This window comes from Palaemon carinicauda, chromosome 6 (genome assembly GCF_036898095.1).
Source record: "Palaemon carinicauda isolate YSFRI2023 chromosome 6, ASM3689809v2, whole genome shotgun sequence".
Lineage (NCBI taxonomy): Eukaryota > Metazoa > Arthropoda > Malacostraca > Decapoda > Palaemonidae > Palaemon > Palaemon carinicauda.
In genome coordinates, this window is record NC_090730.1 from 142,287,601 (window position 1) to 142,304,226 (window position 16,626).

Below are 16,626 nucleotides of genomic sequence, written 5' to 3' on the forward strand. Positions count from 1 at the left end.
GAATAACAAATTGTCTTTGTCCCTACCATAAGCTAATAATAGGGCCTAACGTAGTATAGCAGCTCAGGCTAAACATAATTTTTAGGGATGATCATGAATTGTTATACTGATTACCAAATATTTTTCTGTGGAAAAGTCAGGCCCTTAGTCCTTTCCGCGATAAATCTTTACAGAACCTATGGTCTGCCACCAGTAAATGTTGAAACCTCATATGCTTCCATAACTATACTTGAAGCCATCTAACCTTTTGCTGTAGGTGTTTTAAGGGGTCACTATAAAATTGGTAACATTATAGTTACCGACGGAACAACATTTTGAACCAGAATAATAGATTTTCCTGTAGATAATGTGGTTTTACTGATATTGACCTTCATTTCAACAGCAAATAAACCGAAAACCGGTTATACTGTCTGAGAACGGGGATATTTTTATAAATCTAATGGTCTATGCTACGGCGTGCGCTCGTGGAAAAAGAAAAACTTAAAGCTCCAATGTACTAGCAAGCTGTACATGCTGAGCTGCGCACGCTAACCCCATTGATTATTATTTCTTAGATAACTAAGTTTTTACTTGCAATGAAAATAGGTAATTTTTTAAGAAAACACATTTTTCTATAGAAAACACCCGTTTTTTAGTAGAAAAGCTTTTTTTGTCTGTAACTATAACAAAACCAAAAATGTAACGCCTTGGGAAACTAAAAGCGCCTTGGAGAAAAAGAGAGCACCCGAGAGTTAAAATTGTGGATAAATCAATGGCAATTGTAAAAGGAATAAGGTTTTTAGGTTCAAATGATTAAATTCATATACAGTACATCATGATAATACTCAAATAACAAAGAAACACATTTAAATATAACGGCATCATTTATATCCATGATATTCGTCTCTATTAAGGGCGTTTCTTTAACACGGTGTAGGCTCGTTTCAAGACTAAAACATTTGCTGGATTGGATTGTGGATTCAGAGGGACTCTTGTATTTTGAGTTTTAAGAAACCTTTCCCCACACTCCACCAATATTGATATATTGTCTGTTTTTCCCTTTATCTTCTCTCTTTTCATTGCTAGTATTGTCGCTAATATATCTGACGTTATTTTTAATTCCTCTTTGGAACGTTTGTGAGTAAAGGGACTTAGCCAGCATTTACAAGAGCCTTCAACAGATCATATGTTCCTAAAAATTTGCCAGCATTGTTCCTTCCTTCCTTGTGGTTAAATCTGTGATATAAAAAAATTTAAAATTATGTATACAGTATAAGAACGTGATGGAACATAAGGTCATTTCTTCATCTAGCTTCAAATGAATTAATGGTTTAAATATTAACGTTTCACTTCTGTCTCGGGGGAATTAATGTATGTACAGTACTGTACTATATATATTTAAGACCACATATTTTATATTTAAAACAAGTATTTCAAGTATTTCCTTTCAATCATTATTTATTGATAATTCTAATCTCATATTTCTCTTGGTCACCTTTTATTTCTCCCAGCCGCATTTTATTTCTCCCAGCCGCATTTTATTTCTCCCAGCCGCATTTTATTTCTCCCGGGTGTTATTTTATTTTCTCCAGGCTCTTTTTACATTCCTCGGGCACGTTTTCCATACCCCAGGGGCTTTTTAGTCAGGCTGCTTTAATGTTATCATCACACCTGTGGTGCTCTTTAAGTGCTACACAATGTTCTTACCTGTGTCCCTTCAATCCCAGCTTCACCCAATTTTGTATCCTTCTACTTTACATCAATTTCATCTTCCTTTCTTAAATCTTATGTCTAATCTCCCATATTTTATATCTTGTGGTGTAACTGCTGCAATTTCCTTCACTTGAAGAGTGATGCTGAATAGCTTTTCCATTTACAGATGAAGGGCTAGATTCATAAGTTATAACTTTACCTATGTATTACTCATAGATACTTTGGCATGGAATGAGTAGGAAATGGTGTTCTAGGTATATTTTGGTATGTGGGAGGCCACAGGTGAGTAAATTATCCCAGGGGGAAAATCACAGCTCCCAAGGTTGTTATGTGTTAATGGGAGGGTTTGATGTTTACTACTAATAACATACAGGGAAATATTCTTAATTCATAAATACAATTCTGACTCATCTGGAGGCTTTACGCACTTTATCTAAACTGGTCTATTTGTTCCTGCACTAACAAACCTTCCATTGTTTACGTAGGATATCTCTTTCGGCAAAGCTGGAAGGCAGCCAATAGACTGAAAGAAAATGCTATGTAGCAACCCTACCTTCCCACTGTTGTGGGTTGGTAGGGGGTACCTTGGTGAACCCCCACCACCTATCTCTACTCACAGCTCTCAGAGCTGCCTCACTTTTTTCTTTTGGCTGGTTGAATTCGGACGTGTCCGCTCTTCAGCCGTTTCCAAGGCTCGCCATCAGACATACAACCATTGCTTTACGTGCTTCCTGTCTCTCTTCATATATGAGTGCGCTCCTTCTGTGTCCTCCGTGGACACAGACCCCCATCTGCTGTGTCCTGCCTGGCGGGGGCATTGCTGTGAGCAGGCTTAGCCCTGTGACGATTTTTGGGAGTGGTCTGCCTCCCAGTGGGAGAAGTTCGGGTGGCACAGGAAGAAGAAAGCTAAGAGAGATCTTTCTCCCCCGGAGTCTGGCTCTGCAGGGAAAAGAGCTCGGTTTCTTCTTCCTGTACTCCGGGATCGCTTCCGAAAGCTCCTCCTCGCCCACATTCCTCTGGTAGTCGGCTGAGTAGGAGGACAGACCGACTTACTCCTTGGCAACGTATGGGTAGGTGGGGGGGTTTGATGCTTCCCCTCATGAAGTATCTTCACCTCCAGCTGCTGGGGAGCCATTTTCCATTGCAGATGTACTGTAGGCCTGACCATCCTCGGATGTTTATGCTCCCCTTTCGTAGGAGACTCTTCTGCAACTCCTTCAGCGTGGCGCGAGGAGAGAACCATCCCCTTTTGGTAACAACATTTTCTGCCCTAGACCTGTGTGAAGTCCACCTTTCACCCTCTCCTGGCACTTCCACGCCGCGCATGTGATTGCTCTGTGTCGACCTTTCAACGGCCTCCTGCTGATGATGTCCCCGCTCGCCAACGTAGGGCGATATCACTGCCTAACCTCAACATAAACCTTGTTTCTTCCAACAGAGATGGTTCCAGCTCGCGTGCTCTGCTCCAGCAAGCTGACAAGGTTAGGTAGAACGATCCTAGTTAGCGCAGTGATCCTCCTTCGATGAGCACTCCACCTGCTCACCCTTCACCTGGACGTGTGACGACATCCCGTCCTGTAACAGGATCACCTTTACGAGCTTTACACTCCCCCAAACCCCGTTTACGAGGTTCAAAAGATTGTTCATGATCTAAGCATTCATCCTATGGACGTTCGCATGATAGTGCTACACGCTCACGCCATAAGGACCGTAGGTCATCGCGGTCTAGGCGTAAGTCGTCTAGGAGACACCCTCGATCTATGCCTGTCTAGAGACACACGCTCACGATCACCGGCTTCACGCTCACGATTAAGGTCACGGGCTTCGCGCTCAAAGTCTCAAGACGAACTCGATCGTGAGGCAAGCATTCTAGATCACAAGGCAAGCATTCTAGATTGCGAGCTAGACGCTCACGATCGAAAAAACATCACTCTAGATGATCACAATCTAAGCGTTCTAAATGGTCTAGATCGGGGAGACCCTCTTCTAGAGGTCATCGTAGACGCATCTGCTCTCCATCCGTGCACAGCGCTACATCTCCTGGGGTGTCTTTATGAAGCATTTGCCTACACAACATCCTGTTATCAGCTCTGCTGCACCGGATGCTCATTGCCCCGACGCTCCTCATCCAGATGCCTTATCTAGGAGTTCCTGTAGAAGACGCGTCTTTTTGAAGTCTCACTTTTGAAGCAACTCTTCAACGACCCTTGCTAGATAAACCTCTGTAAACGGTGCCTTGCTAGATGAGTCTTGTCAGGTGTGCTTCCCTTATAGACGCGCATCTCACAAATGTGAGACACAAGCTTCACCAGATTCTCTTCCCCTAAAGGTGTGTCTCTTAGGCACTTTTTCCACAGGCATACAGTATCTGCCAGGTTAGCGTCGGCAGACACAGAAATGCATATAGATCAAGTATGTTTCATTGCATCTGGATTGTTCCCCTCTTTTGTTGAGGGTATACACTGAAGGAGTGTAGAGAGTACGAGAGTTAGATGGTGTTATGGATGTACTTCTATGGGATTCATCCCCTTCCTGAAGCCCTAGATCATATAGAGATCTCCGTGATCTACTACTGTACTGTAATTTAATCTTCAGCAATTTGTGGGCATGCAATAGTAATTTCTTTCAGCACTAGAGATAGGCAGAGATGGTGACTCAACAGAACAGACATGGTGCTTTCAACATGTTGTTAACCTTGCAAAGGAGATACTTGTGGGTTAACGATGCTCTCTGATGCAGACCAGAGAGAGAACCTGTAAATTTAGAAGACATAAATCTTAATCATGAGAGGGCTCAGTTTGACAACACCCAAACACAGCTGTCACATCAATATCAATTAAACCCAACTGTTCCACGTCAACCTCAAGCTCTGACCTGTGTTTCAGACTTCCACAAGAAGTGAGGTCCTACCCTGATGCTTCTCCACTGCAGAGACTTTCCAGATGTCGTCCCGCCTCCTCGAACGTTGTCGCCCTTTCAAACGTTCTCCGTGTCCTTTCATCAGGAAACGCCACTACGACGATCCTAGAGACCGACGATCATCTTGTTTGTCTTGCCCTCGCTCTCGCTCCAGACACTTTCCAGCGCTTGGTCGCCACTCGTCATCTCGTGATCGCCGCACCACTTATATGAGTCTGCTCGCCTGTTCACCATCGTCACCCAGCTCTAGATTGCTGCAGGAACAAGGACCTTCCATCTTCACATGAGAACTCGCCAGTGTGCTACTCGCCATTAGTGTGTGATCATCACCTGCCTGCTCATCCCGAGAAAGTACATTCCTCTGCTCGCGATTACAAGTCTGCGAGTCGTCCACAGCCTGTGTGTCTTTTACTGTCTCTGCGCGACCATCTGCTTATGTGTGATTGCTCTCCGCATTACCTCGGTGAGCCTTTCAGACCTTTGATGAGCAGTCCACTACCTGCGTGTGCGCATTCATGTGAAGGACACTCGCCCAGAGCCAGACCAGCACTCCCGGCTTTCACATGTCACTATGACTCACCAGCCCCTAGTCCAGCACGCCCAGGATCCGCGCACGCCTCTCCTGCGCATGGCCTGCCTCCTGCTCTCGGTGATCGTCATCTTCCCGCAGAGGTTCATCACAATCCTCTTGGGGTTTCAGCAAATATCAGTCGCCCTGTACCCTTCCCAGCCATCCAGATGGAGTCTATGAGGGTGCAGATCTCTTTTGCTGCCTGTTTTCCAGCTCGCTCTTCCAACCCAGGAGAGGCTAGCCAGTGCCTTTCTTGTAAGTAAGCAACCTCATTTTCCTTCCTTTCAGGTGCCAAAGCCACAATCTCCAAGGAGGCAATCTCCATCACACAACCTCCCGTATGAGACCCCATTCCTTCCACCTTTTCGGAAGGAACCTGCGTTGTTTGATGCCTTGGTAAAGGTGGTGAGTTGAGCTGTCTCGGGAGTGGCCCCTCCATTGAGACAGGTAGTTAGCCAGTATGCCCAAGATTCCGTTTGATAAGTTGGTCTCCTCCAGTTCTATCTCTTCTCCGTCTGACCCCAGACAGAGTGTCTCTTTGCCAGCCCCTTCCAAGGCTCCTGCTTCTCAGATGTTCATCTCTCCCATCAAGAAGATGCGAGGAGCTGCAGGAGTGGCGTGTTCTATCCAACAGGACTTCTCACAAGTCCAGATCACTCTGGTACTCACCACCAAGAAGAAGAAGAGACTGAGGAACCCGACTCCTCCTACGGGAGACATGTTCCACCCCTGTACAAGCTGGGGTTCTGGATCTCCACGGGAGATCTCCCTTACTTCCATCCTCCGGTTGTCACTGATCGAAGTAGTCCCTCCAGGGCTACGTCCTATCTCCAAGGAGATGGAACAACCTGTGGCAGTTCCTTGTTTAAGTGAAGGATAAGTCCCTACTAGATGAAGGGAGTCCTCCAGACCATCTCTGTTGGAGAAATTCCTTCCTGCTCGAAGGGAGAGTAAAGACTCCAAGACGGTGCTTAAAAACACCGTGGCCAGAGCTGCATGACAGCTACAAGAGAGATGATGTGGGATCTTCACGGCAGCAGCAGACGTCAGCAAGCGACGTTCCTTTGGCCTCAACTGTTGACGACCTTGATCCACCCTGGACTCTTTAGGGCCACCAGTCCCAAATAAACGGAAGTAGAGCAGGTCTTGGCCTGCATGAGGGCCATCAACGGAATGGCTAACCCTACGGCAATCCCTCAAGAGGGCAAGGATGCTGTTCTTGACCACTTTTATGGTATCCAGTGACCTCCCAAGGCCAGTGTAGCTTTCCCCTGGTCGAGGGGTTGACGGGTGCCAGGAAGAAAGGAGGCGTCTGCTTAGATTGTCGGCTCCTCCATCTCTCTCTGTACAGGCTCGTCCTCAAAACTCCTTCTGTTGCTGTTTTTTCAGCAGAGGCGATATAACGAGGTCTCGGATGAGCCCCTTCCGGCCTTGCCTCTAGATACATCTATAGAGGCACTTTCTAGAGGGGTCTCTTTTGAGAGACTTGCTGGGTTTTCAGTCATTTTCTTTGCGTCTGAAATCTTAAACATGGAAAGGGTCACGAAGTATGCCATGCAGGCTACTTCGTGGCTGGATCTGTGGGTAGGATCCATGGGACACCTCATCAGAACCGAAGACTAGTCTAAGTATTCTATGAGAAATTCGATGGAAACATTAATTTTGTCGGTTACCCACACTATCGAGTTTCCCGCCCACCAGTGGTCAACTAGCGAGCGAATGTCATACCCAAGCGAAGGGTCTCTGTAATCAAGATATTTCATCGGCAAGTTCCCCAGGTAGAAATGACTGGTCTCAGGAAATCTAAACTAGACGGCTCTTTCCTTTTCAGGTTGGAAGAAATCGAGCGGGGTGCAAAGTGCTGGAGGAAGTCCAATCAGGACAACCTCCTCCATTTCAGGTTGGAAGAAATCGAGCGGGCTGCAAAGTGCTGGAGGAAGTCCAATCAGGACAACTTCCTCCATAGGGTCATGACATCTCAGTTCTATGGTTCAGCTCTTCTTCAGAAGAAGCAGACGCAGACCACCAAACTGCCGACGACGAGAAGAATAGGATCCTCAAGAAAGGTGTGAAAGAAGCACTTTCATGCCCGAGATCAGAAGGGCACCAAGTCCATCTTTGGAGGAAGAGGGAGCAAAGGGGGTGACTGAGGTCGCTCCCACTAGGATGGGCAATCCTCCCACTTGGCAACACCGCTGGCAAAGGTGGCTGCAGCCCGTGGCCGAACCATGGACAGTTTCTGTGAATCGCTCTATGTGAAGGGATCCGCAAAGAAGCTGGCCCTTCACACCGAAGTCCAGTCCATGTTGGAGAAGGGCGCTCTCTAAGAAATCCTCGATGGGTCTCCGTGGTTCTTCAGTTGACGCTTTCTTGTGAAAAAGGCGTCTGAAGGCTGGAAACCTGTCATCGACCACTCGGCTCTGAAAAAGTTTGTTCTGCAAACTCCGTTCAGCATGGAGATGGCAGACATGGTTAGACAAGCAGTAAGACCACTGGACTTATGTGCACGCTGGATCTCAAAGATGCATACTTCCATCCGTCTTCAAGGAAGTACTGTATGTAAGGATCATACATGAGAACAAACAATACCAGTTCAAGGTGCTTTACTTCTGTCTTTCCACAACCCCTCAGGTCTTCATGAGAGTGTTTGTCTTAGTGTCATTTTGGGCTCACAGGATCGGCATCCGTCTCCTGAGATACCTCGAGGATTGGATGATCCTAGCAGACTCGTTGGCAACCCATCTTCAACACCGAGACAGACTCATCAATTTTTTCCAAGATCTGTGGATCGTTGATAAATCTCGAGAAGTCATCCCTGCTTCCCTCTCAAAGACTGGTATACCTCAGTTTGATCATCAACACCAACCTCCAGAAAGTCTTCCCATCAGACGACAGTACAGAGGCTGGAGAAGATTGCAAGTCCCTTCCTCAAACGAGAAGAGCTTCCATCACAGCAGTGGTTGTGTCTCATAGGTCACTCATCATCCATGGCCCCTCTGAATGGCGGCTGAAAACCAGGTAGAATCACCACAGCGACTTCCCAAATACGTTGGTCCCCATGGGACCCGAGCAGCAGACGCACCTGATGTGGTGGTTGGCAGACGAGAACCTCCACTGAGTGGTTGACCATCTCAAACCTCCCCTGGAATTGATGTTCTATTTAGATTATTATTATTATTATTATTATTATTATTATTATTACTTGCTAAGCTATAACCCTAGTTGGAAAAGCAGAATGCTATAAGCCCGAGGGCTCCAGCAGGGAAAATAGCCCAGTGAGGAAATGAAATAAGGAAACTACAAGAAAAGTAATTAACTATTAAAATATTTCAAGAAAAAACAGCATTAGAATAAGGTTTCCCCATATAAGCTATAAAAACTACAAAAATAAAAGATTAGGTAAATAAGATAGAATAGTATGCCTGAGTGTACCCTCAAACAAGAGAATTCTACCCCAAAACAGTGAAAGACCATGGTACAGAGGCTATGGTACTGTCCAAGACCAGAGAACAATGGTTTGATTTTGGAGTGTCCTTCTCCTAGTAGGGCTGCTTACCATAACTAAAGTGTCTCTTCCACCATTACCAAGAGGAAGGTAGCCACTGAGCAATTACATTGCAGTAGTTAACCACTTGAGCGAGGAAGAATGTTTTGGTAATCTTAGAGTTATCAGGTGTATGAGAACAGAGTGGAATGTAAAAAATTAGCCAGACTATTCAGTTATGTGTAGGCAAAAGGAAAATGATCTGTAACCAGAGTACTGTCTGGCCAGTCAAAGGACCCAATAACTCTCTAGTGGTAGTATCTCAACGGGTGGTTGGTGCCCTGGCCAGAATACTACCCATAAAAAGAAGGGCGGGGGCTCCACATGCTGCACCGCACGGCCTCCGGATTCTGGTCCGAGTCCGAAAGGTACCAGCACATAAATATCCTAGAGATGAGGGCAGCCTACCCATCCCTCCAACAGTTCCATCAGTTCGTGGCAGGTCACTGTGGTACTGATGAGCAACAACACCATAGTAGTGGCTTACATAAGCAAACAAGGTGGTACCTTTTTGCAGCCCCTATGCCATCTAGCAGTGGAGATGCTAAGATAGACATAAGACAACTCGGTGTCCCTATCAGCCTTCTTCATTCTAGGCAAACGGAATGTGCTCACAGACAATCTGAATAGAACGACTCAGATAGTGGGCTCCGAATAGTCTTTGAATCATCTAGCAACCAACAAAGTCTTGACTTTATGGGGTTCCCTGACTGTGGATCTGTTTGCGATGTCTCTGAACTTCAGGCTCCCGCTTTACTGCTCCCCATTCCTGGATCATCTGGTTCTTTGGCAAGATGCATTCCAACAATGGTGGTAGAACATCGACATTTATGCTCTTCCGCCGTTCTGTCTAATGAGAAGTGTACTCGACAAGCCCAGAGCATCCAAGAACCTCTCGATGACCCTCATAGCTCTGCTGTGTCATCGTGCAGAATGGTTCCCGAACCTTCTGCAACTCCTGCTGAAGATCCCAAGAGAACTCCCTCCACAACATGATCTACTCAAACGGCCACATTTGAAGATCTTTCACAAAGCCGTAGCTTCGCTGCAACTTCACGCCTGGAGACTAAGCAGCACCTCCTCTCTCAGAGAAGCTTTTTGCAACAAGTTGCAAAGAGGATGTCTGAATACCTGCGAAGATCTTCGGCATCAGTCTACCAAGTCGAGTGGTTGGTGTCGTGGAAAGGGTAGCTCTCCCTCCAATGCTACTAATCCAGCAATAGTGAAGTTTCTTTTTTACCTTCAGGAGGAAAAGCTTTTCTCGTTCTAGGCTGTGAAAGGCTACCACTCAGCCTTAAGCCTCACCTTTAGACTGAAAGGAGTTGATATTTCCTCTTCGTTCACGTCCCTCAATCCTTGAAGGGTGCTCCTTACGAACCATTGTGCCAGGCATCAGATCACTACCTCTCTTTGGAGACGGCAAACTTCATGGTCTTTTCTACGACGTAGTCAATATTATGGGAGGAGGTAACACTGAGCTTCATCCCTGAGTTTATTGCCAAGACTCAAAATTCGGGAGTAGCAGATCCTAGATTTGGGCCCTTCCGGATTGGGAGTTTTTGTAATGTAATTGATGATCCAGATCAACTGTTGCTTTGCACGTTGAGGAGATTGAGGTATGATCTCAAAAGACCTGCAGCAGCGCACCCCCGAGTGTCAGCACTCTTCATCAGCATGGGGAAGGTCAAGAGGAGGATCACAAAGAATACCATATCTGCTTGGATTTGCAGTGTCTAGACCTTGCACTGAATCCCAATCCACCTCCATCTAGACGATCCATAGCTCATGACATTAGGGGCAATAGTATGTCCCTAGCATTCAAGAGAAACTACTCTGTGATGCAGGTCATACAAGTTGGCATGTAGAAGTGTCAGATTATCTTTACCTGCAAGAAGTGGCCCACAGGAACATGGAGACATTCTCCATTGGCCTTGTGGTGGCTGCACAACAAATAATTGGAATACCTCAGGCTCCTTGATGGACAAGTAGCAGGTGATTGAGGGCAAAGGTTACCCGGTATTAGCCTGGGGTGAATGTTAAGAATGACTAGCTCTTTTTCTCTTTCATCTTCCCCTCTCTTCTCAAGCCGCTAAGTGCTTTGCACTCAATTTAGGGAGGTGTCACGGTTTCTCCATGTTACGTTTGGAGCTCATACGGGAAAACCACTAGTCAAATACCAGCCAGTGGGTGTGGACTTCCACCCTCCTAATGGGTGTCATTCCTATAAATGGCGAAACAAATGTGTCAGAACAAATGACTAATTTGAAAGTAATTTGTATATTTCCTAACAATACAAACCGGGATCTATTTATACAAATTGGTTTGCCATCACCTGTTCCCCAATAAGTCCTGCCTGCAATCAAAAGTGACGCGACAACACTGGTGTATGTGTGAGCAAAGTAGTTGGTTACCCCATACCCCCCGCTAACTATCGGTAGGGTAGTTACACCTCGTTAAAAGTCTTATGGCTAGTCTTCCAGCTTCGCTGAAAGTATAATCTCCATAAATAGCTCCAAGTTTGTATCGTTAGAAAAAATACAAATTAACTTTCAAATTTATCATATTATTGTTAGTGTAATCTAATATTGGCAAAATAATAGGGTTTATATGGTAAAGCTTTAAGTGAGTATTTTGAAACCGTAATACCAGAATATATAAATATTTTTTCAGATACAGTATGGCTATCCTGATTAATTTGAGTGACATAATTTACATAACCTGAAATATATAAACTGATTCATATACTTTCTGAATTGATTTACTTTTGTTGAAGTTTATCATTTTGATATGTCTTACAGGAGAACAAGTCTTTGGGATTGAAATGTGCGTGGACATGTAAGGAGTGTCGAGATAGACCAGATTCTGCAAGAGAGACTGAATTTGAAACATTTGTGAGAGAGAGGCTAGGGAAATTAGGCCAAGTACTAGAGTATTTAGTGTCAAAATTACAGGATGTTGAAAATCGCCAAAAATCGCAAGAGGCAGAGTATACAAAGGTAAGACATCAAATAATGTTTTGTTCCTACGTAAAATACAAACCTTACGTTCATTACATAAGAAAAAAATCAGCACAAGCTGGCATACGGCTATGAAAACTTTTAATGAGGTCAACAATTGTTCCAGTTGTTATTTGTGGTAGCGGGGTGAAGCAAACCCCCCCGCCCCTCCTCTCACATATTCTTTCTATACTCTGATCTCAGCCATGGTTGAAGACCGACGTTTCCTTCACATTCACTGGCTTTGGCAAAAATTAAAACTTTTCCCTTTTTTTAGGTGTGATTCTGTGTACGTGAACTTGTGATTTTAAAATTAGCACTACTCCTTCAACACTTTTATGTCAAAGGAAGACATGGACCCTCACCAACTTTGCCCTTCATGCAGAGGCCACTCATGGGGAATGGCCATCCTCCCAGTGGGAGTGGTATGGCAGGAGGAAGAAGTAGTCAAAAAGGGATTTGTTCCGTAACCGAAATACAAACCACGCTATTTACACAGGGTTTACCTTTTAGCGCAGCTGAAATGGCGAGCCATTAGAATTTAACGAGGGTGTATTACCCCCGCGCTAGTTAGCAGGGGGGTAGGGGAGTGGTAGCTAGCTACCCCTCCCCTCCCTCACACACAGATGAATGCTCACTTTCACTTTTGGCTCGGACTGTGACAGACGTCTCTGTCTTGGTCCTCTCTTGGCAGCCATTGTTTGTTTTGTCTTTACTTAATCGCTTACTTTTCATTTACTCAATATATATGTAAACATGTTTTCATGTTTGTATACATATTTGAGTATAGAAATCAGTAAGTTTCCTTTTCAGATTTGTGTGTGTAGTGTACTTATCTACGTGGTGTCCTCGGCAGTTTGGCCGCCACGGCGTTATGGGTGGCGATCGAGTTTGACTTATGTCTTTCTCTCTCTCTCTCTCTCTTGAGGTCGTTCACCCTTTTACTACGTGTTACTACGCCCTTGTAGCTTCCTTTCCGTGTGGGGGGGTTGCTACGCCGTACGTTTGTCTCAATTAGTTTATGAATCTAATTGTATTTGTTGATTTTTCAGCTTTGTAGAACGATTCCTTTCGGGGTTTTCGTTCTTTCTTTAGTGTTCATTCATTTTTAAATTACATAATTACATAATTATAATTGTTATAATTCTGTTTTGGTTACAGCTCTCCTTCCGTGAGTGTAAGTGGTTGTGAGGGCACGTGCCTGTTGTGTAATTCTTGTTTCCTTTCCCTCGGGATTCCTCTTCGGAGCCTTCCCGGGGGAATGAATGTGTACTAATGTTTTTTGTTTTATTTTTTACAGTTACCGATCTAGTTCGTTTCTGTAATATGGCAACGGTGTGAGCTGTCTTGTTGAGTCCTGGGGATTCGGCTGTTGCTGCCTCCCCCCTTGTGTTTTCGTCAGGGGCGTGTCTCCTTCTACTGGAAGTACTCCCGTGACGACGGACAGCTCTCCAGTTCATTTTAGAACTCTCAGGAGGCTTGCCTCCTTGGGCAGGTAACTTTCCTTCCGAGGGAAGTTTTTCCTGTCCAGGCTTGAGTTTTTCCCCTTATGGAGGGTTCTCCTCTTGCCTTTTTTTCGTGCGACTATGCTCTTGTTGCTGAGCGGTCACACCTGCAGTTTCGCTCAAGGGGCTGGGCAACTGCAGGAGCTCCTCTTCGGAGGATTGCTCCTTTTAGGTCACTGCTGACCAGTCTCTTCTACGAAGTGTATCTCTTTCGTTCGCGAGAGAGTACACTCATAGAGACCCCTCTTCGGAGGATTCTTCTGTTGCTGTTGCTGTTGGCCTCCCTTGCCGTAAGGCCCACCGTCCGCCTCGTCGTAAGGGCCTCTCTTCTCCCTATAAGGGTGCTAGAGGCGCCTTTTAGAATCTCCGTTTGCAGCCTACTCTCCTTTTCTTGATCTTCCGCCTTGGTGCTGATGGACAGCAGTCTGATCTCGTCTTCCGACGGGCAACGGTCTTCCCGACGGACAACGGTCTTCCCGACGGACAGCGGTCTACCGACGGACATCAGTCTCCCGGCGGACAACGATCCCTTCGGGGCAAAGGGTTGCCTCCCACGGGGGTTCTTCCCTTGCGTGTCAGGGTTTCCTTGCGCGCCCTTCTGCTGTGTTCTCTCCTGCTCCTGCTCAGTGTTAGCGCACAGGCGCTCTTCTGCTCATCAGCGCTCTCCTGTTCGTCAGCGCTTTCATGATGATCATCCCTGCTGTTCCTGTTGGTTCCTGTTACGCGCCCACGTTCGCCCTCGCGATCTAGAACTTCGGTTCAGGTCGGGGTCATGGACTCTTCTTCTATACGCAGGCTTCCACGCGTAGCCTTCTGCTCGTCAGCGATCATCAGCTCGCCAGCGATCACCTGTCTCTCGGCGATCGATCTCCGGATCGCCCGCGTGTGTTACAGCCGGCACACCAACGTTCTCCAACACTTCTGAAGGAACATGGTTCGCCAGCTACTAGCTCACCTGCGCATGCTGATCGCCATCGCGCGACCCTCAACTGCGGATGCTGATCGCCATCGCGCGACCCTCAACTGCGGATGCTGATCGCCATCGCGCGACCCTCAACTGCGGATGCTGATCGCCATCGCGCGACCCTCAACTGCGGATGCTGATCGCCATCGCGCGACCCTCAACTGCGGATGCTGATCGCCATCGCGCGACCCTCAACTGCGGATGCTGATCGCCATCGCGCGACCCTCAACTGCGGATGCTGATCGCCATCGCGCGACCCTCAACTGCGGATGCTGATCGCCATCGCGCGACCCTCAACTGCGGATGCTGATCGCCATCGCGCGACCCTCAACTGCGGATGCTGATCGCCATCGCGCGACCGCACACCTGCGGATGCTGATCACCATCGCGCGACCCTGCGCATGCTGATCACCATCGCGCCATCGTCTACCCTGCGGATGCTGCTCGCCATCGCGCGACCCTCAACTACAGAGGCTGCTCGCCATCGCGCGATCGCCCACCTGCAGAGGCTGCTCGCCATCGCGCGACCGCCCACCTGCGCATGCTGATCGCCATCGCGCGACCCTGGCATGCTGATCACCATCGCGCGACCCTGGCATGCTGATCACCATCACGCGACCCTGCGCATACTGATCACCATCGCGCGACCCTGCGCATGCTGATCACCATCGCGCGATCGCCCTCCTGCACATGCTGCTCGCGATCGCTCACCTTCGCATACTGCTCGCCAACGCACGATCGCTCACCTGCGCATGCTGCTCGACCATCGCGTCGGCATAACACAACGCGCCATCGCCAACCTATGCGTTAGCACTCACCAGCTCACCACCGATCGCTTGTTGATCCATATCGCCAGCGGTCTTCCTCGCCCACGCGGCAGCGCGTTTCCTCGCCATCGCGCTAACGCTTGCGTTCGCCGCCTCGGACTCGCGCTCATCCACCTGCCCACCCTCACGACCGCTCGCCTGCGCGCCCGCGCGACCGCTTGCCTGTGCGCCCGCGCGACCGCTTGCCTGTGCGCCCGCGCGACCGCTTGCCTGTGCGCCCGCGCGATCGCTTGCCTGTGATCAGCCAAGGATATCGCGCCTGCCGTCTCTGTCAGCGAATTCAGTGTCTCTGAACCTCTATGCCATAGCGTCAGCAGAGTTGCCCGGTTGGGCAGAATGATCCATACCTTAGGCGAAGGTCTTCCTTAGGATCATCGACGGCTTCACCCCCGGCCTCCTCAGTCGATCCTTTCTTGTAAGCCCTGATCAAGTTTGTCAAACAAACTTCGGCCAGCGTAGACCAGCAGAATCGATCAGACTGGTAACGAGGCGACAGGACTCCTTAAACCCTGGTTCGGAAGGACGGGTACTTTCAGTTTCCATTCCATCCATCTTCCAGGGTGCTCGTCGAATTCAGCCTAGACTGCAAGTATTCCTGCTTATGATGCAGTGTGGCTATCCCGCCGTGGCATAGCAGGTTTGTTTCCCCAGAGAACTCTCCCTGCCTTCCTCTTGGCCGCTCAGGTGCAGGCTTCCGCCTCCTCTGCTGTTTGGAGGACTGGTCAACTCCGGTAGGCTCGGGTTCGACCTTCTTCAGCGCCGGGACAAGCTTCCGGATGCTTACCACAAGTGTGGGCTCATGGTGTTTTGCTTGGAGCCTTCTCTTCCTCTGCCTCAACATCTGGAGTATCTGGCCATGATATTGAGTCAACGGCCTTACCACGTTGGAAACCCCGCTTCTCGTCCGTCCAGCGAGGTTAAGCAACGTCGGTACTTGGATGGGTGACCACCTGGGGACGCCAGATTCTGTTACCACATCCTCCGAGCCTTCCTTTCGGTTGACTGTGGCAAGACTGAGGAGAGTCGCAGTACCTGTTCTCAGTCAAGCAGAGCTTTCAGCCCTACCTTGGAACGTTTCCTGGTTCTCCTTTCCTTATTGACCCGTCTATAGTCCGAACGGTCGCCTCAGGATAAGTTCCATGTGGGGCGATCCAAGTTCCGGTGGCTTCAGGCAATGTTTAACCGGACTTCCTGGCCCTATGGGACCAGCGGAACTATTAGACCTGCAATGGGTGTTGACCTAGGGAGCCTCTTGATGGTAGTGGATATTCTCGTCCTTTCCCCACATTCTTGATGCTGTTCTCGGACTCGTCAAAGGAAGGGGGGGCCATGTTCCGGTCCAGGCCTATGGTCAAGACCTGAAGGATACCTCTCCATCATTCAGGCAGGCTTAGGGGCCTTAGTCTGGCCCCTCTACAGATCCTACAGCTCCTGCCGAGTTGCCCCGTGCGCGTCGACTTCATGATTCTGGCATATTCTAACCAGCAGGGGACGCATTTTCACACCTTCACGTCTTGCAGTAGAGATACCGGGAGGATTGAGATTCTCTCAATACCACCATCGGCTCTCTCATTCCAGGCAGGGGAATGTTCTCTCAGACTATCCGAG

The 16,626-nt window shown here is 47.9% G+C and overlaps 1 protein-coding gene across 1 annotated transcript in view; it reads left to right on the top strand.

Moving 5' to 3' along the window:
* Positions 1–16,626, top strand: part of LOC137643268 (B-cell lymphoma 6 protein homolog) — a 175,884-nt gene that overhangs the window by 94,374 nt on the left and 64,884 nt on the right. The window contains exon 9 of the mRNA XM_068376109.1: positions 11,525–11,722. Coding sequence (XP_068232210.1) covers positions 11,525–11,722 — 198 coding nt within the window. The remainder of the gene's footprint in view (positions 1–11,524; positions 11,723–16,626) is intronic.